Source organism: Hypanus sabinus, chromosome 1 (assembly GCF_030144855.1).
Source record: "Hypanus sabinus isolate sHypSab1 chromosome 1, sHypSab1.hap1, whole genome shotgun sequence".
Lineage (NCBI taxonomy): Eukaryota > Metazoa > Chordata > Chondrichthyes > Myliobatiformes > Dasyatidae > Hypanus > Hypanus sabinus.
In genome coordinates this window covers 139087103-139108269 of record NC_082706.1, presented here as the reverse complement: position 1 = coordinate 139108269, position 21167 = coordinate 139087103, and the positions used below count along the sequence as shown (strand labels likewise).

The 21167-nt window shown below is 40.6% G+C and overlaps 1 protein-coding gene across 2 annotated transcripts in view; it reads right to left on the bottom strand.

Annotated features, from left to right (window-relative positions):
• b4galt6 (UDP-Gal:betaGlcNAc beta 1,4- galactosyltransferase, polypeptide 6) overlaps nucleotides 1–20092 on the bottom strand; it is a 103439-nt gene extending 83347 nt beyond the window's left edge. The window contains exon 1 of one of the 2 annotated variants that reach the window (XM_059977197.1): nucleotides 19592–20092. In XM_059977197.1, the coding sequence (XP_059833180.1) occupies nucleotides 19592–19700 (109 nt within the window). In that variant the 5' untranslated portion in view covers nucleotides 19701–20092. The remainder of the gene's footprint in view (nucleotides 1–19591) is intronic. The other variant, XM_059977188.1, reaches the window with a different exon arrangement.
• Nucleotides 20093–21167: the final 1075 nt, after the last annotated feature.

The window sequence follows — 21167 nt, the reverse complement described above, 5'->3', positions numbered from 1 at the left end:
ATAATTTGAATATTCCTAAACTGATAGATGAAGATTGTAGCTTGCTTGATGCTCCTATTTCTATGGATGAAATAAGAGAGGCTATCTCATCAATGAATTCAGGGAAAGCTCCTGGTCCTGATGGTTTTATTGTAGAATTTTTTAAAACTTTTTCTTTATTGCTTTCTCCTTGGCTATGTGAAATCTTTAATGATGCGTTCGTTAAGAAGAGACTACCTCAATCGTTTTATGAAGCTACTATCTCTTTAATTCTTAAAAAAGATAAAGATCCTACTTTATGTGCATCTTATCGCCCTATATCATTATTAAATGTAGACTCTAAGATTCTTACAAAAATTTTAGCCATTAGATTAGAAAAGGTATTACCACAGATTATTTCAGAAGATCAAACTGGTTTTATTAGGAATCGATATTCCTTTTTTAATATTAGAAAATTGATTAACATAATTTATACTTCATCACCTACAACCCCAGAATGTGTTATCTCATTAGATGCTGAAAAAGCCTTTGATAGAGTTGAATGGACATATTTATTTAATGCATTGAGAAACTTTAATTTTAGTCCTAATTTTATATCATGGATTAAATTAATATATTATAAACCTGTTGCTTCTGTTCTTACAAATAATTATAGATCCTCTTTTTTTCAATTATCTCGTGGTACGAGACAAGGTTGTCCTTTAAGTCCTTTATTATTTAATATTGCATTAGAACCTTTAGCTATTGCTATTCGTGAGTCTCCTAATATTTTTGGTATTACCCGTAATGAGAAGTTATACAAATTATCGCTTTATGCTGATGATTTGTTGTTATATATTTCTAATCCTAGTAGGTCTATTCCTGCTATTTTATCCTTGTTGGCTCAATTTGGTAGCTTTTCTGGTTATAAGTTAAACTTAGATAAGAGTGAGTTATTCCCTTTAAACGCGCAAACTTTATTGAGTGATAGGATGCCATTTAAAGTTGTTACTGATAACTTTATCTATTTAGGTATAAAAATCACCAAGAAATATAAAGATTTATTTGGACTGAATTTTTTACCTATGCTTCATCAAATTCAGCAACTTACTACTAGATGGTCTCCCTTATTTTTATCATTAGTTGGTCGGATTAATGCTATTAAAATGATGATTTTACCGAAATTTTTATATTTATTCCAAGCTTTACCAATTTTTATTCCTAAATCTTTTTTTGATAATATTGATTCAAAAATTTCCTCATTTGTGTGGCAAAATAAAAATCCTAGGTTAAGCAAAAGGCAATTACAAAAGTCTAAAAAAGATGGTGGTCTAGCTTTACCTAACTTTAGATTTTATTATTGGGCGAATAATATTCGTAACCTAATGTACTGGAAACTAGATTTGGATTCACCTGTGTGCCCACAGTGGGTAAATTTGGAATGTAGTGAGGTTAAGGGATATTCTATATTTTCCGTTCTTGGTTCTTTTCTTCCTATTGATTTAGCCAAATTCAATAAACAGATATCTAACCCTGTTGTTAAACATACACTACGAATTTGGTTTCAATTTCGCAAATTCTTTAATCTGAAAAACTTTGCTCTGGACAGCCCTATTTTATGTAATTTTTTTTTTAAACCTTCATTGACAGATCAAGCTTTTAGTATATGGAAAAGGAAAGGTATAAAATGTTTTCGTGATCTTTTTTTTGAAGGTACTTTGATGTCTTTTGATCAACTATCCAACAAATTTGAATTACCTAAATCTAATTTTTTTAGATACTTACAAATTAGAAATTTCTTACATAAAATTCTTCCATCTTTTCCTAACTCAACTCCATCGGATTTTTCAGATTTGATTTTTACTTTTAATCCTTGTCAGAAGGGATTAGTAGCTTTTATTTATAACATGATTACGAAGATACAGCCAGAAATATCGGATAGAATTAGACAAGAATGGGAAAAAGAACTTCGATGTAATATATCAACAGATAAATGGGAAAAAATTTTACAAATGGTTAATTCCTCCTCTATTTGTGCTAAACATGCTTTAATACAATTTAAAATTGTACATAGAGCTTATATGTCTAAAGATAAGCTTGCCCGATTTTATTCGCATATTAATCCTCAATGTGACAGATGTCACTTAGAAGTGGCTTCATTGACTCACATGTTTTGGACATGTCCCACTTTACATAACTATTGGAAGGACATTTTTGATGTCATTTCCTCACTATGGAATATCGATTTACAACCCCATTTTATTACTGCAATTTTCGGTATACCAAATGAAGATGGCAATCAGCTTTCCCCTTCAATCAGACGAATGATTGCCTTTGTAACATTAATTGCCAGAAGGTCTATATTACAAAACTGGAAAGAAGTAAATCCTCCTACTACATTTCAGTGGTTCTCCCAAACTATTTCTTATTTGAGTTTGGAAAAAATCAGAAGCACTATCTTTGATTCTTCAATTAAATTTGAAGAAACCTGGGGACCATTTATTCGACACTTTCATATGAATTAATTTGGCCTATTTCAGATCCTTTTCTCTACTTATACTTGTTCAGGTATGGAGTTCCGGAGTTCTTTTCTTGACACCTTTATATATTTATAAAGTGCTATTATTGCCCATGTTAGTTTTAGTTTAGTATTTTTTTTTCAATATATATTTTTTCTCATATATAATTTCAATTTTTTTTTCTTCTTTTTTCAACGATTATTTTTGTTTTTTTTTCATATATATTTATATAGACTTGATTGATTTATGTACCTTTTGTTGATGGATGTTTTAATAGGATATTATTATCCTATTACTAATGTAATCTCAAGTTTATTGAATCTGTAATCTATTCATTATTATGTGCTGTTTTTTTTATATATGAAATTTAATAAAAAGATTGAAAAAGAAAGAAAAAGAATATTCAGCGTGGGAATTAAAACTGGAGATGGCAGTGTTTTTTTCAAAAATGAGGTCGAGTTGCTAGCTCGACATCAACCCGGCACAGGAGCGGTCTGTCACTGGATCAAACTCGGGAACCTCTGTTTTCAAACCTGGCGTTAATCCCACTGCGCCACCAGCCGACCGGAATGGTGGGGGGGGGGGGGAGGGGGTGTGTCAGGGTGAATCTTGCCAAGAAAAATTTAAGCCAAATACAAAGTTACACACTCACAGCGTCAACAGCAATGATTTAAAATGGCAGACGGCGTCGCAATCCGGCTTATAATGGCGGATGGCATTCTCCTTCCTCGGTTCGTAAGTACGAGTTATCCATAAGTCGGACGTTTGTAACTCAGGGACTACCTGTATTTATATCTGCATTTGTATAATTTGTTCACAGTTCCTGATGTTTACAGTTACTATTCTATAGACAGGGAGGGAGGCAAAAGAGGTGGGGACATCGCACTGTTGATCAGAGATAGCGTCATGGCTGCAGAAAAGGTGGACACCATGGCTACAGAGTCCTGTGGGTGGAGGTTAGGAACAGGAAGGGGTCAATAAAGTCACTAACTTTACTGGTTGTTTTTTTTTTAGGCTGCCCAATATTAACAGGAATGTCGAGGAGCAGAAAGGGAAACAGTTCCTGGAAAGGTGTAATAATAACAGAGTTGTCATAATGGGAGATTTTAATTTCCCAAATATCGACTGGCAACTCCCAAAAGCAAGGGGGTTAGATGGTGTGGTTTGTTAGGTGTGTTCAGGAAGGTATTTTTACACAATATGTAGATAAGCCTACAAGAGGAGAGGCTGTACTTGATTTGGTATTGGGAAATGAATCTGGTCAGGTGTCAGATCTCTCAGTGGGAGAGCATTTTGGAGATAGTGATCATAATTCTATTTCCTTTACAATAGCATTGGAGAGAGATAGGAACAGACAAGTTAGAAAAGTGTTTAATTGGAGTAAGGGGAATTATGAGGCTATCAGGCAGGAATCTGGAGGCTTAAATTGGAAACAGATGTTCTCGGGAAAACTACGGAAGAAATGGGGCAAATATTCAGGGGATATTTGTGTAGAGCTCGTATAGGTACATTCCAATGAGACAGGGAAGTTATGGTAGGGTACAGGAAATGGTGTACAAAGGCTGTAATAAATCTAGTCAAGAAGAAAAGCTTACAAAAGGTTCAGAGAGCTAGGTAATGTTAGAGATCTAGAAGATTATAAGGCTAACAGGGAAGGAGCTTAAGACTGAAATTAGGAAAGCTGGAAGGTGCCATGAGAAAAGCAACAGGGTAAGACATGAAAAAATAGGACCTATCAAATGTGACAGTGGGAAAGTGTGTATGGAACCGGAGGAAATAGCAGAGGTACTTAATGAATACTTTATTTCAGTATTCACTATGGAGAAGGATCTTTGTGATTGTAGTGATAACTTGCAGCAGACTGAAAAGCGTGAGCATGTAGATATTAAGAAAAAGGATGTGCTGGAGCTTTTGGAAAGCATCAATTTGGGTAAGTCGCTGGGACCAGGCGAGATATACCCCAGGCTACTGTGGGAGGCGAGGGAGGAGATTGCTGAGCCTCTGCATCATCAATGGGGACAGGAGAGGTTCCCAAGGATTGGAGGGTTGCAGATGTTGTTTCTTTATTCAAGAAGGGGAGTAGAGATAGACCAGTAAATTATAGACCAGTGAGTCTTACCTCAGTGGTTGGTAAGTTGATGGAGAAGATCCTGAGAGGCAGGATTTATGAACATTTGGAGAGGTATAATATGATTAGGAGTAGTCAGTATGGCTTTGTGAAGGGCAGGTAATGCCTTATGAGCCCGACTGAATTTTTTGAGGATGTGACTAAACACATTGATGAAGGAAGAGCAGTAGATGTAGTGTATATGGATTTCAGCAAGGCATTTGATGAGGTACCCCATTGCAAGGCTCATTGAGGAGGCATGGGATCCAAGGGGACATTGTTTTGAGGATCCAGAACTGGCTTGCCCACAGAAGGAAAAGTGTGGTTGGAGATGGGTCATATTCTGCATGGAGGTCGGTCACCAGTGGTATGCCTCAGGGATGTGTTCTGGGACCTTTACTCTTCGTGACTTTTATAAATGACCTGGATGAGGAAGCGGAGGGATGGGTTGGTAAGTTTGCTGATGACACAAAGGTTGGAGCCATTGTGGATAGTGTAGACGGCTGTCAGAGGTTACAGCAAGACATTGATAGGATGCAAAACTGGGCTGAGAAGTGGCAGATGGAGATCAATACAGTTAAGTGTGAAGTGGTTCACTTTGGTAGGTCAAATATTTTGACAGAATATAGTATTAATGGTAAGATTCTTGGCAGTGTGGAGGATCAGAGGGATCTTGGGGTCCGGGTCAACAGGACGCTCAAAGCAGCTGCGCAGGTTGACTCTGTGGTTAAGAAGGTGAACGGTGTATTGGCCTTCATCAATCATGGAATTGAATTTAGGAGCCGAGTTGTAATGTTACAGTGATTATAGGACCCTGGTCAGACCCCACTTGGAGAACTGTGCTCAGTTCTGGTTGCCTCACTGTAGGAAGGATGTGGAAGCCTTAGACAGGGTGCAGAGGAGATTTACAAGGATGTTGCCTGGATTGGGGAGCATGTCTTATGAGAATAGGTTGAGTGAACTCACCCTTTTCTCCTTGGAGCGAAGGAGGATGAGAGGTGACCTGATAGAGGTGTAAAAGATGAGAGGCATTGATTCTGTGGATAGTCAGAGGCTTTTTCCCAGGGCTGAATTGATTGCCACAAGAGGACATGGGTTTAAGGTGCTGGGGAGTAGGTACAGAGGAGATGTCAGGGGTAAGTTTTTTTACTCAGAGAGTGGTGAGTGCGTGGAACGGGCTGCCGTCAATGGCAGATATGATAAGGTCTTTTAAGAGGCTTTTAGATAGGTACATGGAGCTTAGTAAAATAGAGGGCTTATAGGTAAGCCTAGTAATTTCTGAGGTAGGGACGTGTTCGGCACAACTCTGTGCGCCGTAGGGCCTGTTTTGTGCTGTAGGTTTTCTATGTTTCTATGTATACATTTGCTAAGTATGACTGCAGAAAAAGAACCTCAGGGTTGTATGTGGTGACATGTATATACCCTGATAATAAAGTTACTTTGAACTTTGATCTGGTTCAAAAAATAAACAAACTGCTGGAGAATTCCATAGGTCAAGCAGCATTTGTGGAGGCAAAAGGGTTCTGCAAAAACCAACATGGACTCAATGAGCCAAATGCCCCTTGGAATGAAAAATGAGATTATGCACTGGAAGGCCTGATAAGCACTGCCCACAGATAAGTACTCATCAAAATGTTTCTGACATAATACGAAATAATCAGGTTTTGTGAGCCTTCACTGTCAGGTTTTTTGAGTGGTGAGAGGTTGCAAGGAGACCTTTATTTTGCAAATGTTTCATGCGACACCAATTCTTATTCGACCTTAGAATGAATCCATGACTTAGACATCTATCTCTGAAAGCAAACCAACAAAAATGTTGCTTGCAGACTGCAATCACCGAGTTGGCCTGACTTTGGCTCAGGAGAGGAAGCAACTGTTGTGGAGATTCCCATCTGCTCCGAAAGGGCATTATACCAGTGACCAAGAGCAGCTTCAGCAGGTTACATCACTATCGCTAGGTTGCTCTCAAATCTATCATGAAGATGTTAATCATGGCTAGAATTAAATTCTGCCTGAACAAGAACCTGGACCCATGTCTACAGCAGATGCTATCTTAATGATTCACAGCTCAGCTTTGGGCACCTAGACAACAGCAATACATACATCAGGCTGATGTTTATTAATTAGAGCTCAGCATTCAACACCATCACTATTAATCATCAACAGGCTTCAAAATTTGGGCCTCTATCTCCCTCTGCAACTGGATCCTCAAGACCAGTCAGTGCGGATCAATAACATCTCCTCACTGACAATCAATACAGGTCACATGCTTAGCACACTGCTCTACTCTCTGCACACTCATGACTGCGTGGCTAAGCACAGCTCAAATGACATCTATAAATTCGTTGATGAGAAGGCATACGGGAATGAGACAGATTAGCTGGTTGAATGGTGTCACAACAACAAACTCGCACTCACCATCAGTGAGACTAAAGCATTCGATTATGGATGTCAGGAAGGGGAAGTTAGGAGGTACACAGAGTCTTCACTGAAGGACCAGTGGTAGAAAATGTAAACAGCTTTCAAGTTCCTGAGCATCAGCATCTCAAAGGAGATATTTTAAGCCCAGCACATTGATGTAATCATGAAGGCTTAACAATAGTTCTACTTCTTTAGGAGAAGGTACCTAAAGATGTACAGTGGAGAGCATTTTGACTGATTGCATTACAACCTGATATTGAATCTCCAATGCACAGGATTATCAAGGTTGTAGACTCTGCCAGTTCTATTATGAGCACAACCCTCCCCACTATCAAGGGCATCCTCAGGAGATGGTGCCTCAAGAAGGTGGCATCCATCATTAAAGGTGCTACAGAAGCCTAAAGACTCCATTGCTTTTTGCCCTATATTACTGCAACAAAACATAATTCAGGATATGTCAGTAATAATAAAGCTGATGATGAAACCTGATTCTGAACACAAGTGTTCAGAACAATTTTTCATTTGGCTTATGCACAACTTCTATTTCAGTAGGAAACATGTTGGAAGTTAAGTGTAACACTGCAACAAGACTGAGAAAAGGGTTAGGGCAACATTGCAGCCTTGTACTAGTCTATACTAATATTGAGTTTGCAGTAATCTCCAACTAGCTTGGGCTCACTTACCACCAGATAAAGACCTTACGCTGGCAAGACTGGTACAATGAACTTTCTGAATTTCAAAAAGTTTCCCCATAGGTGACTCTTGCTCCTCAATAGAAAGCTAGAAACTTGGGTGTCAGAACCTTTGTGGGCAATTCCAAATGCAGACCTAAAAACTTGTCTGACGATATACAACTCAGGCTTTGAAGCAAGCTGATGTAGATCAAACAAACTGCCTTTTAGTTTCAAAGGCACTATTGAATCAGAATAAGGAATGTGTCTTGGGAGCTGCCTCTTAATAAAAATGTGTGGATGCTAGAAATCTGAAGCGAAAAAAAAACAACACTGGAAATACTTAGTATGTCAGGCAGCACCAGTGCAGAATTAAAAGAGCTGCTTTTAAAACCCAGCCAACAACTGGGTGGGGGGGTAGGGCTATTTATCTGGAATCCATGTTAGAACACAAATCATATGCAAATAAAGTAACACAAAAGATTTGTAATTATAATAGAAAAAGCTGTTTATTTTCAGCAGTTCAAGTAGAACTAGTATTTTCCTGGCCACACCATTCATTTTACACACCCTTGAGAAATATGCTTCATCCTTACTTATCCAACAACTGCCCACTCTGGAAATGGGTGCACACTTAGACCCAGCTTTAGAATCTAGAATGTATTTAAATCTTACATACATCCTGAAACATGAGGGAGTAAAAATCATTGTGTTATTACTATTGCAATGTACAAACATATGTATTTAAGAATCTAATGGCTTGTAAAAAGAATCTGTCCCACAGCCTGTTGTTCTTGGTTTTAATACTATGGTAGCATTTGCCGAACGGAAGCAGCTGAAACAGTTTATGGTTGGGGTGACTGGTGTCCCCGATGATCTTCCAGGCCTTCTTTCTGCACCAGCTGCCGTAGATGTCCTCAATGGAGGGAAGTTCACATCCACAGATGTGCTGGGCTGCTCATACCACTATCCACAGTACCCAGCGATTAAGGTTGGTGCAGTTTCTGTACCAGGCAGTGATACAGCCAGTCAGTATGCTCTCATAGACGGTCTTAAGGATTTGGGGGCCAATGCTGAACTTCTCCAGTCGCCTCAGGTGGAAGAGACGCTGTTGTGCTTTTTTTTGCCACAAAGCCAGAGTGTACAGGTGAGATTATCAATGATGTGTATACCAAGGAACTTGAAATCACTCACCCTCTTGAACTGCAGACCCATTGATGTTGACCAAGCCAAGCCAGTCTCCGTTCCTCCTGTAATCCACAATCAGCTCTTTTGTTTTTTGGACATTGAGGGAGAGGCTGTTAGCCTCGTGTCATTGTGTCAGGGTGTCTCATTACCGCTAGAAATAAGGCCGTTCAAAGTCGTGCTGTCTGTGAGTTTGATCAGCAGATTGGAGCAGTACAGTCGTGGATGTAAAGGGAGTAGAGAAGGGGACTCAGAACACAACCCTGGGGTTACCTGTGTTGAGGTCAGAAGGGCATAGGTGAAGGACCCCATCCTTACCACCTGCTGGCAATCTGATAGGAAGTCTAGGATCCAGCCGCACAAGGTGGGGTGCAGGTCCCTGAGCTTCTTGTCGAGCCTGGAGGGAACTACGGTGTTGAATGCTGTACTGCAGTCCAGGAACAGTTTTCTAAAATATGCATCCCTCTTCTCCAGGTGAGTGAGATCATTGTGTAGTGCTGTGGCTATGCCATCATCGGCAGACCAGTTCCAAATGGTATGCGAATGGTAGGGGTCCAGTGTGGGTGGCAGAATGCTCAAGATGTAGTCTTTAACCAGCCTTTCAAAGCATTTGCTTATTATTGAGGTGAGAGCGACAGAACACCAATTGTTCAGGCATGCTACCTTGGTTTTCTTAGGTACAGGGACAATGATGGATGATTTGAAATAGGAGGGCATAACACACTGGGAGAGGAAGAGATTAAAAATATCCGTGAACACCAGCCAGTTGTTTAGCACATACTTTAAGGACATGCCCTGGGATGCCATCCAGCCCCATTGCCTTATGGCTGTTGACACATTAGAATGTTCTATGTACCTCGGCCAAGGTGCAGGTCTCATCAGCGGCTCTCCTTGGTGGTTCAGTCCTATCGACCTCAAATTGAGCGTAAAAACCATTTAGCTGGAACCAAGGCAGCAATGCTGGCTGAACTGCTGCATTTCCTCTTGAAGTCCACGATGGTGTGCAGTCTTTGCCATATGCTGCATGTGTCATTGTCAGAGTTGTGACGGGATTTTGTCCATGTGCCGCTTTGCCACCTTGATGGCTCTATATAAATTATAGGGGTATCTTGAGTTCCTGTTGGTCTCCGGAGGTGAAGGCTTTATCCCTTGTGTCGACAGCAACACACACTGAACTATTTATCCAAAGCTTCTGAGTTTGGGTAGACCCGGATCAATTTTTGGGGAACAATGTCTTCAATGCACATCCAAATGAAGCTTGTGACCACCTCTGTGTATTTGGATACTCTCAGCTTGAAATATCTCTCAGGTGACGCTATCAAAGCAGTCTTGTAACATTGAGTATCATTGGGTTGGACCAGCAGTGGGTAGTTTTCACTATGGCCATTTTCTGCTTCAATTTCTGCCCATAGGCAGGCAGAAGCAAGATAGAGGAATGGTCAAAGTTTCTAAACAGAAGGCGAAGTACTTTATAGGCATTGCAGAAGGGAGAGTAGCAGTGGTCGAGCAGTGTGTTGGCAGAACTTTGGTTAAGCTCTGATCATTGATGCTTGCTTAAAGTCTCCAATGATGATGACAGCAGCCTCTGAGTGTGTGGTTTCACGGATATTGATAGTTTTGCAAAGTTCACTAAGAGCCAGGTTGGCATCGGCCTGTGGTGGGATGTACACAGCTGCAATAATAATAGACATAAATTCTCTAGGCAGCCAGAAAGGTCGATATAGCAGCATAAAGTACTCCAGATCCAGGGAGCAAAAGGATTTGACAGTGTGCACACACCTTGAAACATACTCCTCCACCTTTACTTTTCCCAGAGAGGTCATTAGCCTTATCCACTCGGAACAGGGAACCCGATGGATTCGATGGCTTGGTCTGGCATTTGCTCCGACAACCAGTTTTCAGTAAAGCACAGATATTACAGTGCTTTGTTTCCTGTTGTGAGGATATTCTGGCTCATAGCTTGAACATCTTGTTGTCCAGGGACTGTACATTGGCCAGGAGTATGGTAGGGCGCGGCTGCCAATTTGCACACCATCTTAACCTAGTCAAGACTTCACCTTTTCTTCCTTGCCTCTGGCAACACTGCCTTGGTAATACCAGTGTGGTGAATGAACCTCTTGTGGTTCGTAGTTTCTTTTGATGGTTAAATCAGGACCATTCTTGAATTATTTATTTTGTTTTTGCTAAATTGAGTGTGCTGCTTCTTTTTAAGCAATTTGTCAGGTTCTGCCCCACCATATTGTCTGTGCACAATGTTCTGTGCTATCAGTTTCGATCAAATAACTTATGAAATATTGCATAACAGACCCCTAATGCAATGAAAAAGATGAATCACACCTTTACTGAACAACACTACACTAGTAACATTGTCAGGAATAGGTTCTCCAATTATCCATGTGGAGATGAATCATAGGATACCTATCTTTGACTCAATAATTTCCCTCAGCCACAGATAAAGGTTTTTAGAGCACTTCTATTTTCCCAATTTTTTTTTCAGAAATGAGGTAGACAGATTTAAAAACACAAGCAGAAAGCACCAGAATATCATGTTTTCAAATTAGGAAAAAAAATGGATTTCCACAGTAATGCAAGATAGCAAAAGGGACCAGTAGTAGGAAGAGCATCAGATTTCAAATATCAAATTATATACATTTTGTTCACACTCTTTTGTGCCTTTCTATTAACCTGACACAGACTATTCAAGTTGATCTATTTAGCAAAGTTTTCTTGTTATTACCATCTGAGGTAGGGAGCCTGAAGAATCACATTCAACATTTCAGAAACAGCTACTCCTGCATCAGATTTCTGAACAGTCCTTGAAAAACTACTTTGTTATTCCTTTTGTTTTTTCACTATTTTTGTAATTTATTGTAATTTTGCCTGCCACAAAACAAATTTCACATCCAAGTCAGTGGTAATAAATCTGATTTTTAAAAGGAGTGAGCACAAATTAAAGAATTTTTTTCCCCTGCTACCAAAGCCTGTATGGTCCACCAGGCTCAAGAAGAGCTTCTATCCCACTTTTGGCTTTGAATGGATCTCTTATACAAGATGGACTCTTGACCTCACAATCTATCTCATTATGATCTTGTATGTCATCATTTACCTGCAATAAGCTCGCTCGGTAGCTTTTACACTTTATTATGTATTGATATAGTTTTATCTTATTCCACCTCAATGCACTGTGTAGTGATTTTATCTGTATGAACAGTAAGTAAGACAAGCTTTTCATTATCTAGGTATATGTGAAAATAATAAACTGGTACAATTTTTTTTAAATACCACATGCACATGCATTGAGGAAAACAGGAATTTGATATTCTCCAGCAAAAGCCGGCTATTCATTCAGTTTCTTTTAAATGGAGAAATGAACATTTATTTAATTGAAAGACACTAGGTACAGATAAAGAAGTACCACTGATCTAGAAAACCAATGAAGATACAACTTCCATCCACAATGGAACAAACAGCTTGCTTCTGTAAGGTAGCTTCATAAGAAATGAAGTACCACTACCAGGGGTTCATAAGAACATAAATAAAATCAGGAGTAGGCCATCTGGCCTGTCAAGTCTGTTTCACCATTCAGTAAGATCATGGCTGATGTGGCTATGGACACATCTCTACCTACCTTTTCTCCATAACCCTTAATTCCCCCACTATGCGAAAATCTAACCAACCTTGTCTTAAATATACTTACTGCAATAGCCTCCGCTGCTTCATTAGGCAGAGAATTCCACAGATTCATCACCCTCTGGGAAAAGCAGTTCCTCATCTCCGTCCTAAATCTACTCTTCTGAATCTTGAAGCCGTGACCTCGAGTTCTAGTCTCACCTATCAGTGGGAACTTTCCTTCCTCTATCTTAGCTATCCCTTTCATAATTTCATATGTTTCTGTAAGATCTCCTCTCATTCTTCTGAATTCCAGTCAGTACAATCCCAGGTGCCTCAATCTCTCCTCATAGTTTAACCCCCTATCTCTGGAATCAACCTGGTGAAACTCCTCTACACAGCTTCCAAAGCCAGTGCATCCTTCCTCAAGTAAGACCAGAACTGCACACAGTACTCCAACTGCGGCCTCACCAGTACTCTGTACAGTTGCAGCATAAACTCCCTGCTCTTAAATTCAATCCCTCTAGCAATGAAGGCCAACATCACACTTGCCTTCTTGATAGCATGCTATACCTGCAAACCTTTTGTGACTTATGCACGAGCACTCCCAAGTCCCTCTGCACAGCAGCATGCTGCAATTTTTACCATTTAAATAATAAACTGCTCTTCCAGTTTTCCTTCCAAAGTGGATGGCCTCGCATTTACGAACATTGTACTCCATCTGCCAGACCCTTGCCCACTCACTTAACCTATGTTTCTCTGAAACTTCTGCACAATTTCCTTTGCCACTCAATTTAGTATCAGCAAACTTAGATACACTACACTTGGTCACCTCTTCCAGATCATTTATATCATGAACAGTTGCAAGCCCAGCCCCGACCCCTGCAGCACACCACTCACCACTGATTGCCAACCAGAGTAACACCCAGGTATCCCAACACTGCTTTCTATTAGTTAACCAATCCTCTATCCATGCTAATACATCACCCCCAACTCCATGCATCCTTATCTTACAGATAAGTCTTTTACATGGCACCTAATCAAACACCTTCTGGAAATCCAAGTAAATCAAGTCCATCTGTTCCCCTCTATCCGCTGTGCTCATTATATCCTCAAAGAACTCCAGTAAGTTTGTCAAACAGGACCTGCCTTTGCTGAATCCATATTGCATCTGCCTGATGGATCCATTTCTTTCCAGATGCCTCGCTATTTCTTCTTTAGTAATAGCTTCAAGCATTTTCCCAACTACAGATGTTAAACTAACTGGCCTATAGTTACCTGCCTTTGGCCGACTTCCTTTTTTTGGACAGTGCCTTGACATTCACCATCTTCCAATCCGCCAGACCCTGCCCAGAGTCCAGTGAATTTAAGTAAATTATCACCAAAGCTTCTACTATAACTTCTGCAATTTCTTTCAGTACCCTGGGATGCATTTCATCAGGACTTTCCTTCAGGCTCATAAGTTTAATCAGCACTATCTCTTTAGTGATAACTTTTATCAAGATCTTCACCTCCCATTGCATCCATAACATCTCTCTTTGGCATGTTAGACATGTCAGCCATCATGAAGACCGACATAGACATTCAAAGCCTCTGCTATTTCCTCATTACCCAATATCAATTCCCCCTTCTTGCCCTCCAAGGAACCTAACTTTAGCCACCCTTTTCCACTTTATATAACTACAAAAACTTTTACTATCCGTTTTTATATTTTGTACTAGTTTTTCCATAATCCATCTTCCCTTCCTTTATTGCTTACTTAGTGGTTCTTTGTTGCTTTTTAAAGTTTTCCCATCTTCCAGTTTCCCACTACTCTTGGCAACTTTGTAAACACAAGCTTTTAGTTTGATGTCTTATTTTATTTCCTTAGTTATCCAAGGCTGGCTCTCCCCAGCCTTACTGCTCTTGCTTTTAACTGGAATATACTTCTGTTGAGCACTCGTGAAAAGTCTTCCACTGTTCCACCAGACAGCCTGTGTTCTCAGCCTGCACTAGCCAAGTCCTCTTTCCTCCCATTGTAGTCACCATTGTTTAGGCATAATACACTGGTTTTCAATAGAAACTCAATCATACTGTGATCACTCTTTCCAAGAGGATCCCTAATTTTACCAGTCTCATTGCACAGGACCAGCTCTAAGATAGCACTTTTTTTTTAATGCCATGGACTCCTACCATTAACCAAGAGGGTCCATGAACCCCAGGCTGGGGATCCTGGAACTACACAGAATTAGCTTTTTATTACTTCTCGAATCTGCAGGGGGAAAAAAAACAGGTAAAGCACTTGGTCATCTTGATTACAGCTATCTCTGTGTTGTTATATCACAGAAGGCATGAAAAGAAAGGAAATATAGTCTTATAAACAGGTAAAGGAAATAAGCAGTTTGAGTCTAGTCTCTGAGACCAGTTAATTATTAATTTAACTGAATGGGGAATGATAACTTGGTAATTAGGAACAGCTGGTTATGGAGATAAAAGAAAGGACAATGAACCTTGGAGCTTACTGAAAGCTGCAAAACAGGAAAAATGTAAGAGGAAAATATCTAAAAAATATACAAGAGATTTCTACCAATGCTAGAAATCTTGAGCATTACAAAATTCTGGAGGAACTTAGAAAGTCCGGCAGCATCTATGGAAGGGAATAAACAGTTAACTTTTCAGGCAAGACCCTTTATCAGGACTGGAAAGAGTATCAGAAGCCAGAACAAGGTGAAGGGTAGAGAAATACAAGCTCTGGAAATGTTTACTGTTATTACCCTCCATAGATGCTGTCTGACATGTTGAGTTCCTCCAGCATTTTTTGTCTATTACTTGAGAAAAAATTACTTTTGAGTTGGAAGCCAGGACAACAGATATTGGCCAAAAGAAACATCTGATTGCTGAGGAAGATTTGCACATTTGGGAATTAAGAAAAACTGATCAGTTCTTAATATCTGATGTTAACTGTGGAATGGTATTGTTTGGAAAGAGGGAGATGGAAATGAAGTTATTAATGACAGGTAAGAGGTAAACTTCAGTGTTTCCAGACCTCCAAAGTAATTCTGGAATAAACTGCTGACTTTATTAGATGGCAAGGTAAGATATTGCATCTGAAGTGAAACCCCAGCAGTTAGTTATGTTGTAAAGTATCACAGGAAAGCAGGAACATTTTTTTACTTATAAGAGCTGTGGCATAATAGATAGAACTACTGGTTTTGGCTCCAGTGAACCATGTTCAGAATCTAAATCACTGACATACATCATGAATATTGTTGTTTTCGTGGCAGTGGTATGGTGCAAGGTACAAAATTTACTACATATCAAATCAATGATTTGATTTACTACATCTCAAATGGTAAGGGTCCTTAATTATGGAAGATGCCCTCCGTTGTGGAAGAGTTCCGTCTGTTATGTAGCTGGTTGAGCCTACAACCTTATACAGCCTCTTTGATCCTGCACATCGGAGCTTCTATACTAGTCATAATGCACATCTGCAGAAAACCGCTGGAATCTGTAGTGACATACCAAATGTCCTCCAAAGAAGGGAACTGGCACACCTTTTCTGTGATTACATCAGTGTGTTGGGTCCCTGATCTTAAACATGACCTTGGGTGCAGTTTGCACAGAGTTGTTAGACACACGAGATAATGGATTGCTGGGCTACGCAGAAAGGGGAAAAGAAAAGGAAGGATGGGATTGTTCCAGCACGAATGCAAATAGGCCAAATGACCTCCTGCATTATATCCTACAAGCAAATAGAGTGGATTACTGTTTTTAGTACAGCTTGTTAATTTTCATACTAAACCAAAGATTATATAGGACCTTAGAAGCTAATCCTTTAGAAAATTTATTCTTACATAATGCAAATTATTAATTACTTAATTTAAAAATACAGAAAAACAGTGAATCATGGCCAAGTTATATAGGCCTCCACTGAGAAACATGAGGAGGAAATGGCAGCACGACTGCTGGTAACCAAAAAAAGCTTTCAGTTAATGAGGAATGAACAAAAGAATTGAAGTACATGGTTTCTTCTTATTGTAATTTGAAACAAAATACAACCATCCCCTGTATATAGCTCCCTAATAACTGATGTAACCTTGGACATCATCCCCTCCTCAAAAAAACATTGATATCGAGTGTTAATTTGGGAACAATAAGTAAAGCTTGTGAACTTAAAGCAGGGAGCCACGAGCAGACAAAATATAAAATTATTACTAGGCCAACACAGTGCCAGTCAGCATAAAATAGATTGATACCTAGAGTAAGACATCTGTGATAATCAAGATTATTTCCAATCTTCCAGAATTCACTTTTTGCCAAGCACCTATGCTCCACCCACCAGAAAAAAAATGGGATCTCCTGGTGACCACCCATTTTAATTCTACTTCCCATTCCAACATGTTAGTTTATGGCCATCTCTACTGCCGCAATGAAGCCACACTCAGGTTGGAGGAGCAACTGCTTGTATGCAATCTGGGTAGCCTCCAACCTGGTGGCATGAACATTGATTTCTTGAACTTCTGATAATTGCCACCCCAACCCCACCCCTTTAACCATTCCCATTTCCCTCTCACCTTATTTCCTTACTTGCCCATCACCTCCCTTTTGTATTCCTCCCCTTCCCTTTCTTCCTTGATCTATGCTTTCCTATCAGATTCCCCCTTCTGCAGCTTTGTCTCTTTCACCAATTAACTTTCCAGCTCTCTACTTCACCCCTCCCCCTCCCAGTTTCCCTATCATCTACTACCCTGTATTTCTTCCTCCCATCCCCCACCTTCTCACTCTGACCTCATTTTTCCTCCAGTCCTGGTGAAGGGTCTCAGCCCAAACCATCAACTTTTCCATAGATGCTCCCTGACCTGCTGTTCCTTCAGCATTTTGTGTGTGTTGCTCTTGGTTTCCAGTATCTGCAGGTTTTCTCATTTGAAATATTATGTAGTTAATGTCATGAGAGGTCTAATTTGCAAACAATACATTATCACAACTTCCATGAAAAAAATATGAATGAGGCCACTCAACTCAAACCTTCAGAGAGTTCTATGAATGAGATCATCTGTTTAAATGACGCTGCTAATGGATAAATATTGGTCAGGTCATACTCTTTGTCTTAAAGTCTTTTTCCCCATTTGTTCAGAGGGTGTGGATGTCATTAGCAACAATATTTACTGCCTCTCACTGATAGCACTTGAACCGAGGAGGAAGTTAAAAGTCAACTGAATAGGAGAGTTTGGCAGATTCCCTTCACTAAAGAACAGTGAACAAGACAGAATTTCAACATTCCAATGGTTTTGAGCTTGCCATCACCTACAGTATATTGCCATGGTAGACTTTGAACCCGTCCATAGATCAATGGTCAGAACTTGGCTATTAGTCCAGCAACTTAACTGCTACACTACCCAACCCAACTGTGTGACAGAATCGTTCACATCAACCCAAGAGGATAAAGCTTCAGTTAATTCTTCTTACTGATGAGACAATGCTGAATGTTAGTAAATCAGTAATGCACTCATGCGTAAGCATGGATTGCATTCTCAAGTTTTTAGACTCGATTACAGACTACTGAACCAAATGCAAACACTTAAGGTAATATTGGACTTTTAAATTCCAGACTAATAAAGTTTACAATTATTGCACGTCCAATAACTAAGATTAGTCTCCATTTATCAGAGAATCAAGGTCCCAACTCTTCTGCTGTAATGTTAATATATTTTAAAACATGTAAATATATATTTAAATTTTCCATATTCAATAGGTCTTAAAGTATTTAACAAGTCTCCAGGTACAATTTTAAATGGATGCACCAACTTTTCAATGCAGTGGAATCTGGTTAATAGGTTCATCAGTTAATCAGGTAGCTGTTTATTTGGGTCAAAAACAAAATCTAATTGAGAAAACAGCCAAGATTCCCATTGTTTATTTGGGACACTATGCTGCTTAATTGAGACAGGACACTATGGCCAAACAGTTTCTAAATAGTGGCAGTCGTGTGAACAGGTAGGTAATACAAAATGCTAGATGAAATTGGCAAGCCAGGCAGCATCTCTGGAAAAAAGTAGTAAAGATTTCGGGCAGACCCTTTGGCAGCGCTCGGCCCAAAACATCGACTATACAGTACTTTTATCCCCCATAGACGCTGCCTGGCCTGCTGAGTTCCTCCAGCATTTTGAGTGTGTTACTTGGATTTCCAGCATCTTCAGATTTCCTTTTGTTTCAGGTAGGCGTTAGGTGGACCGAGGAGGAGTGAGGAGCTGATGGGGAGAAGAGGAGGGCGAAATTGACAGACAGAGGCGGATAAGTGATCGGTATACTTGGACAAAGAAATGTAGTGAAGTGGTTAGCGTACACTATTACAGCTTGGGACATTCTGGAGTTCAGAGTTCATTTCCGGCACTGTTCTGAAGAAGTCCATGTACATCCCCATGGAATGAGTGGGTTTTCTTCAGGTCTTCCGGTTTCCTCCCACAGTCCAAAGACATACAAGGTAGGTTAGTTGGTTATTGTAATTTGTCCCGTGATTAAGTTGGGTTAATAGTGGGACAGGAGCCCGAGGAAACAATTCCTTACCCTTCCACTGATACTACTCTACCTGTTGAGTTACAGTACTCCAAATTCCATCTACAGTCCCTTGCAGTTACAACATTTTTTCCCTATACATAATTTCACCCAACTGAAAAATAGCAAGAAAACACCGAGTCAGCAAGATGTTTTACAAACCATTTTTTTAAACTGCTGACCATTTTGGCTCAGGTAAATACTTAATGAAACACCACCGCCACAATCTTTTGCACCATTCTGCGGTTTCGCACTTGTCACTATATTTATTACCATGTATTGTTCGCCTGTTGAACAAGGAATTCACATCGCACCTTGTTCGATACAAACTGAATTCCTCCGCCGAACAAGGCGATGTCTGCGCCTGATACAACTTCGCTGGTGAGCCTCCCCTTAACACAGTGCAACCTGCACATCACCGCTTTCCTTTGCAAAGGGCTGCAACAATTAAAACACTGGCAGGCCAGCAAAAACCGTGTATGTCAAGTGTGGCAGTCAAATGGCAAGTGTCCCCCTTCCCCTCACGTACGCTGCAGTAATAAAAACCTGCCCTGCGCATACCCCGGTATGAGTGAGACCCCGGTGCTTACCTATTCCGGGCGCCACATAGATAAAATAGAGGCAAGAGGAGGAGAGGGAGAAGAGGAAGATGAAGGCGAAGAAGGAGCGGTTGGAGAGACGCAGGACTTTCTTTAGCATGCTGCCAGACGGGTGTGGCCCAGCCCGTGGGTTACAGCCTAGAAGGCGACGACAGAGACGGGGCTGGGTGAGGAGGGGTTAATACTGCGGAGGGAGCGAAAGTGGGCAATCCGGCAGCATGTTGGCCGGAGCGACGACAGGTTGGTCTTCTTCTTCTTCTCCCCCTCCTCCTCTTGTTCTTCTTCTTCTCCCCCCTCACCACCGGGGAAGGCAGAGAGCGATTCAGCCGCACACTCGGCGCCTTCCAGCGACCGGCAACGTCGTCTCCCCTGCCGGCCTCGGCTTGATGGAGGGAGAAGGCGGAGTACCGGCCCGGTCGTCATAGAGACCCTCGCGAATTCGTGACCTCACAGAGCGCACGCTGACGTCGTAGCCCGCAGCTGTGCGTACGCGCGCGACCGCCTTCGCTCCATTTTTTTCGCAGCTGGTCGAGAGGCGTGCGCAGCGAGAGCACGTGATTAGCGTTGGACGCACAGGCGCAGAGAGCCGCCGTTCGCCCAATGACATTTCCTGATTTGAGCAACATTTGAGTTGATCTTTGTGTCTCGTTTCTGTCACGATTTCGTGACTGTTTGCATTTACTCAGGCAGCCCAAGGTGTTAGACTAGATAGCTCACTAGGTTCAACAACCAGTGTTCTGCAAACCTTGAGTTTGATTCCCACCATGCCATTTAAATTCAATACAACATAGAACAGTACAGCACGGGATGGGCCCTTTGGTCCACAAAGTCTCTATCAACCATGACATCTGTGTAATTCCAATGTGCCTGCACATGGTCCATATCACTGTATTACTTTCAAGTTCATGTTTTTATCAAGAAGCTTCTTAAAATGTTACTATCATATCTAAATCCATCCTGGGAGCCCTTCCAGGCACCCATCACTGTGGGGTGGAGGGGGGAGACGTGCTTAGACATCTCACTGAACTTTCTCCTAGGGATAACATTGGTCTCTATCCACTGTCTACAAAATGTACTTTGAGCAATCTATGAAACATAGAGGCAGCACTGTTGATCTTTTGGGCAATAGGAACAGGATGCCATGATATAGCGACTCATAACCTCTCTTTGCTTTCTGTCACAGCCAAACTGACTTGGATGTACAAGGCCCTTCCTTCATCATCACTGAATTGATTTATAATGTTTAAAATTATTAAAGACTAAGGAGATTAGCCTATGAGAAGACATTAAGATGCCTGGGACTACACAAGTTCAAGATAAATGATCATTCAACAGTACATGAATACAGCAAAATGGAACAGTGCTCCTCTGGCACCAAGGTACCAACAGTCATACAAAGCACATATAACAGCAGTGAATACAAAAAGGTATAGCCTAAATCCCTAAGTAATATGTTGAATAGATTGATATGGCATGAATGTTGTCGGCAAGAACAAGCTGTCAGCAGTCCACAGCTGAATGCATGGATGTATGCACACAATCCAGCTTATCTTCCACTGAGCGAACA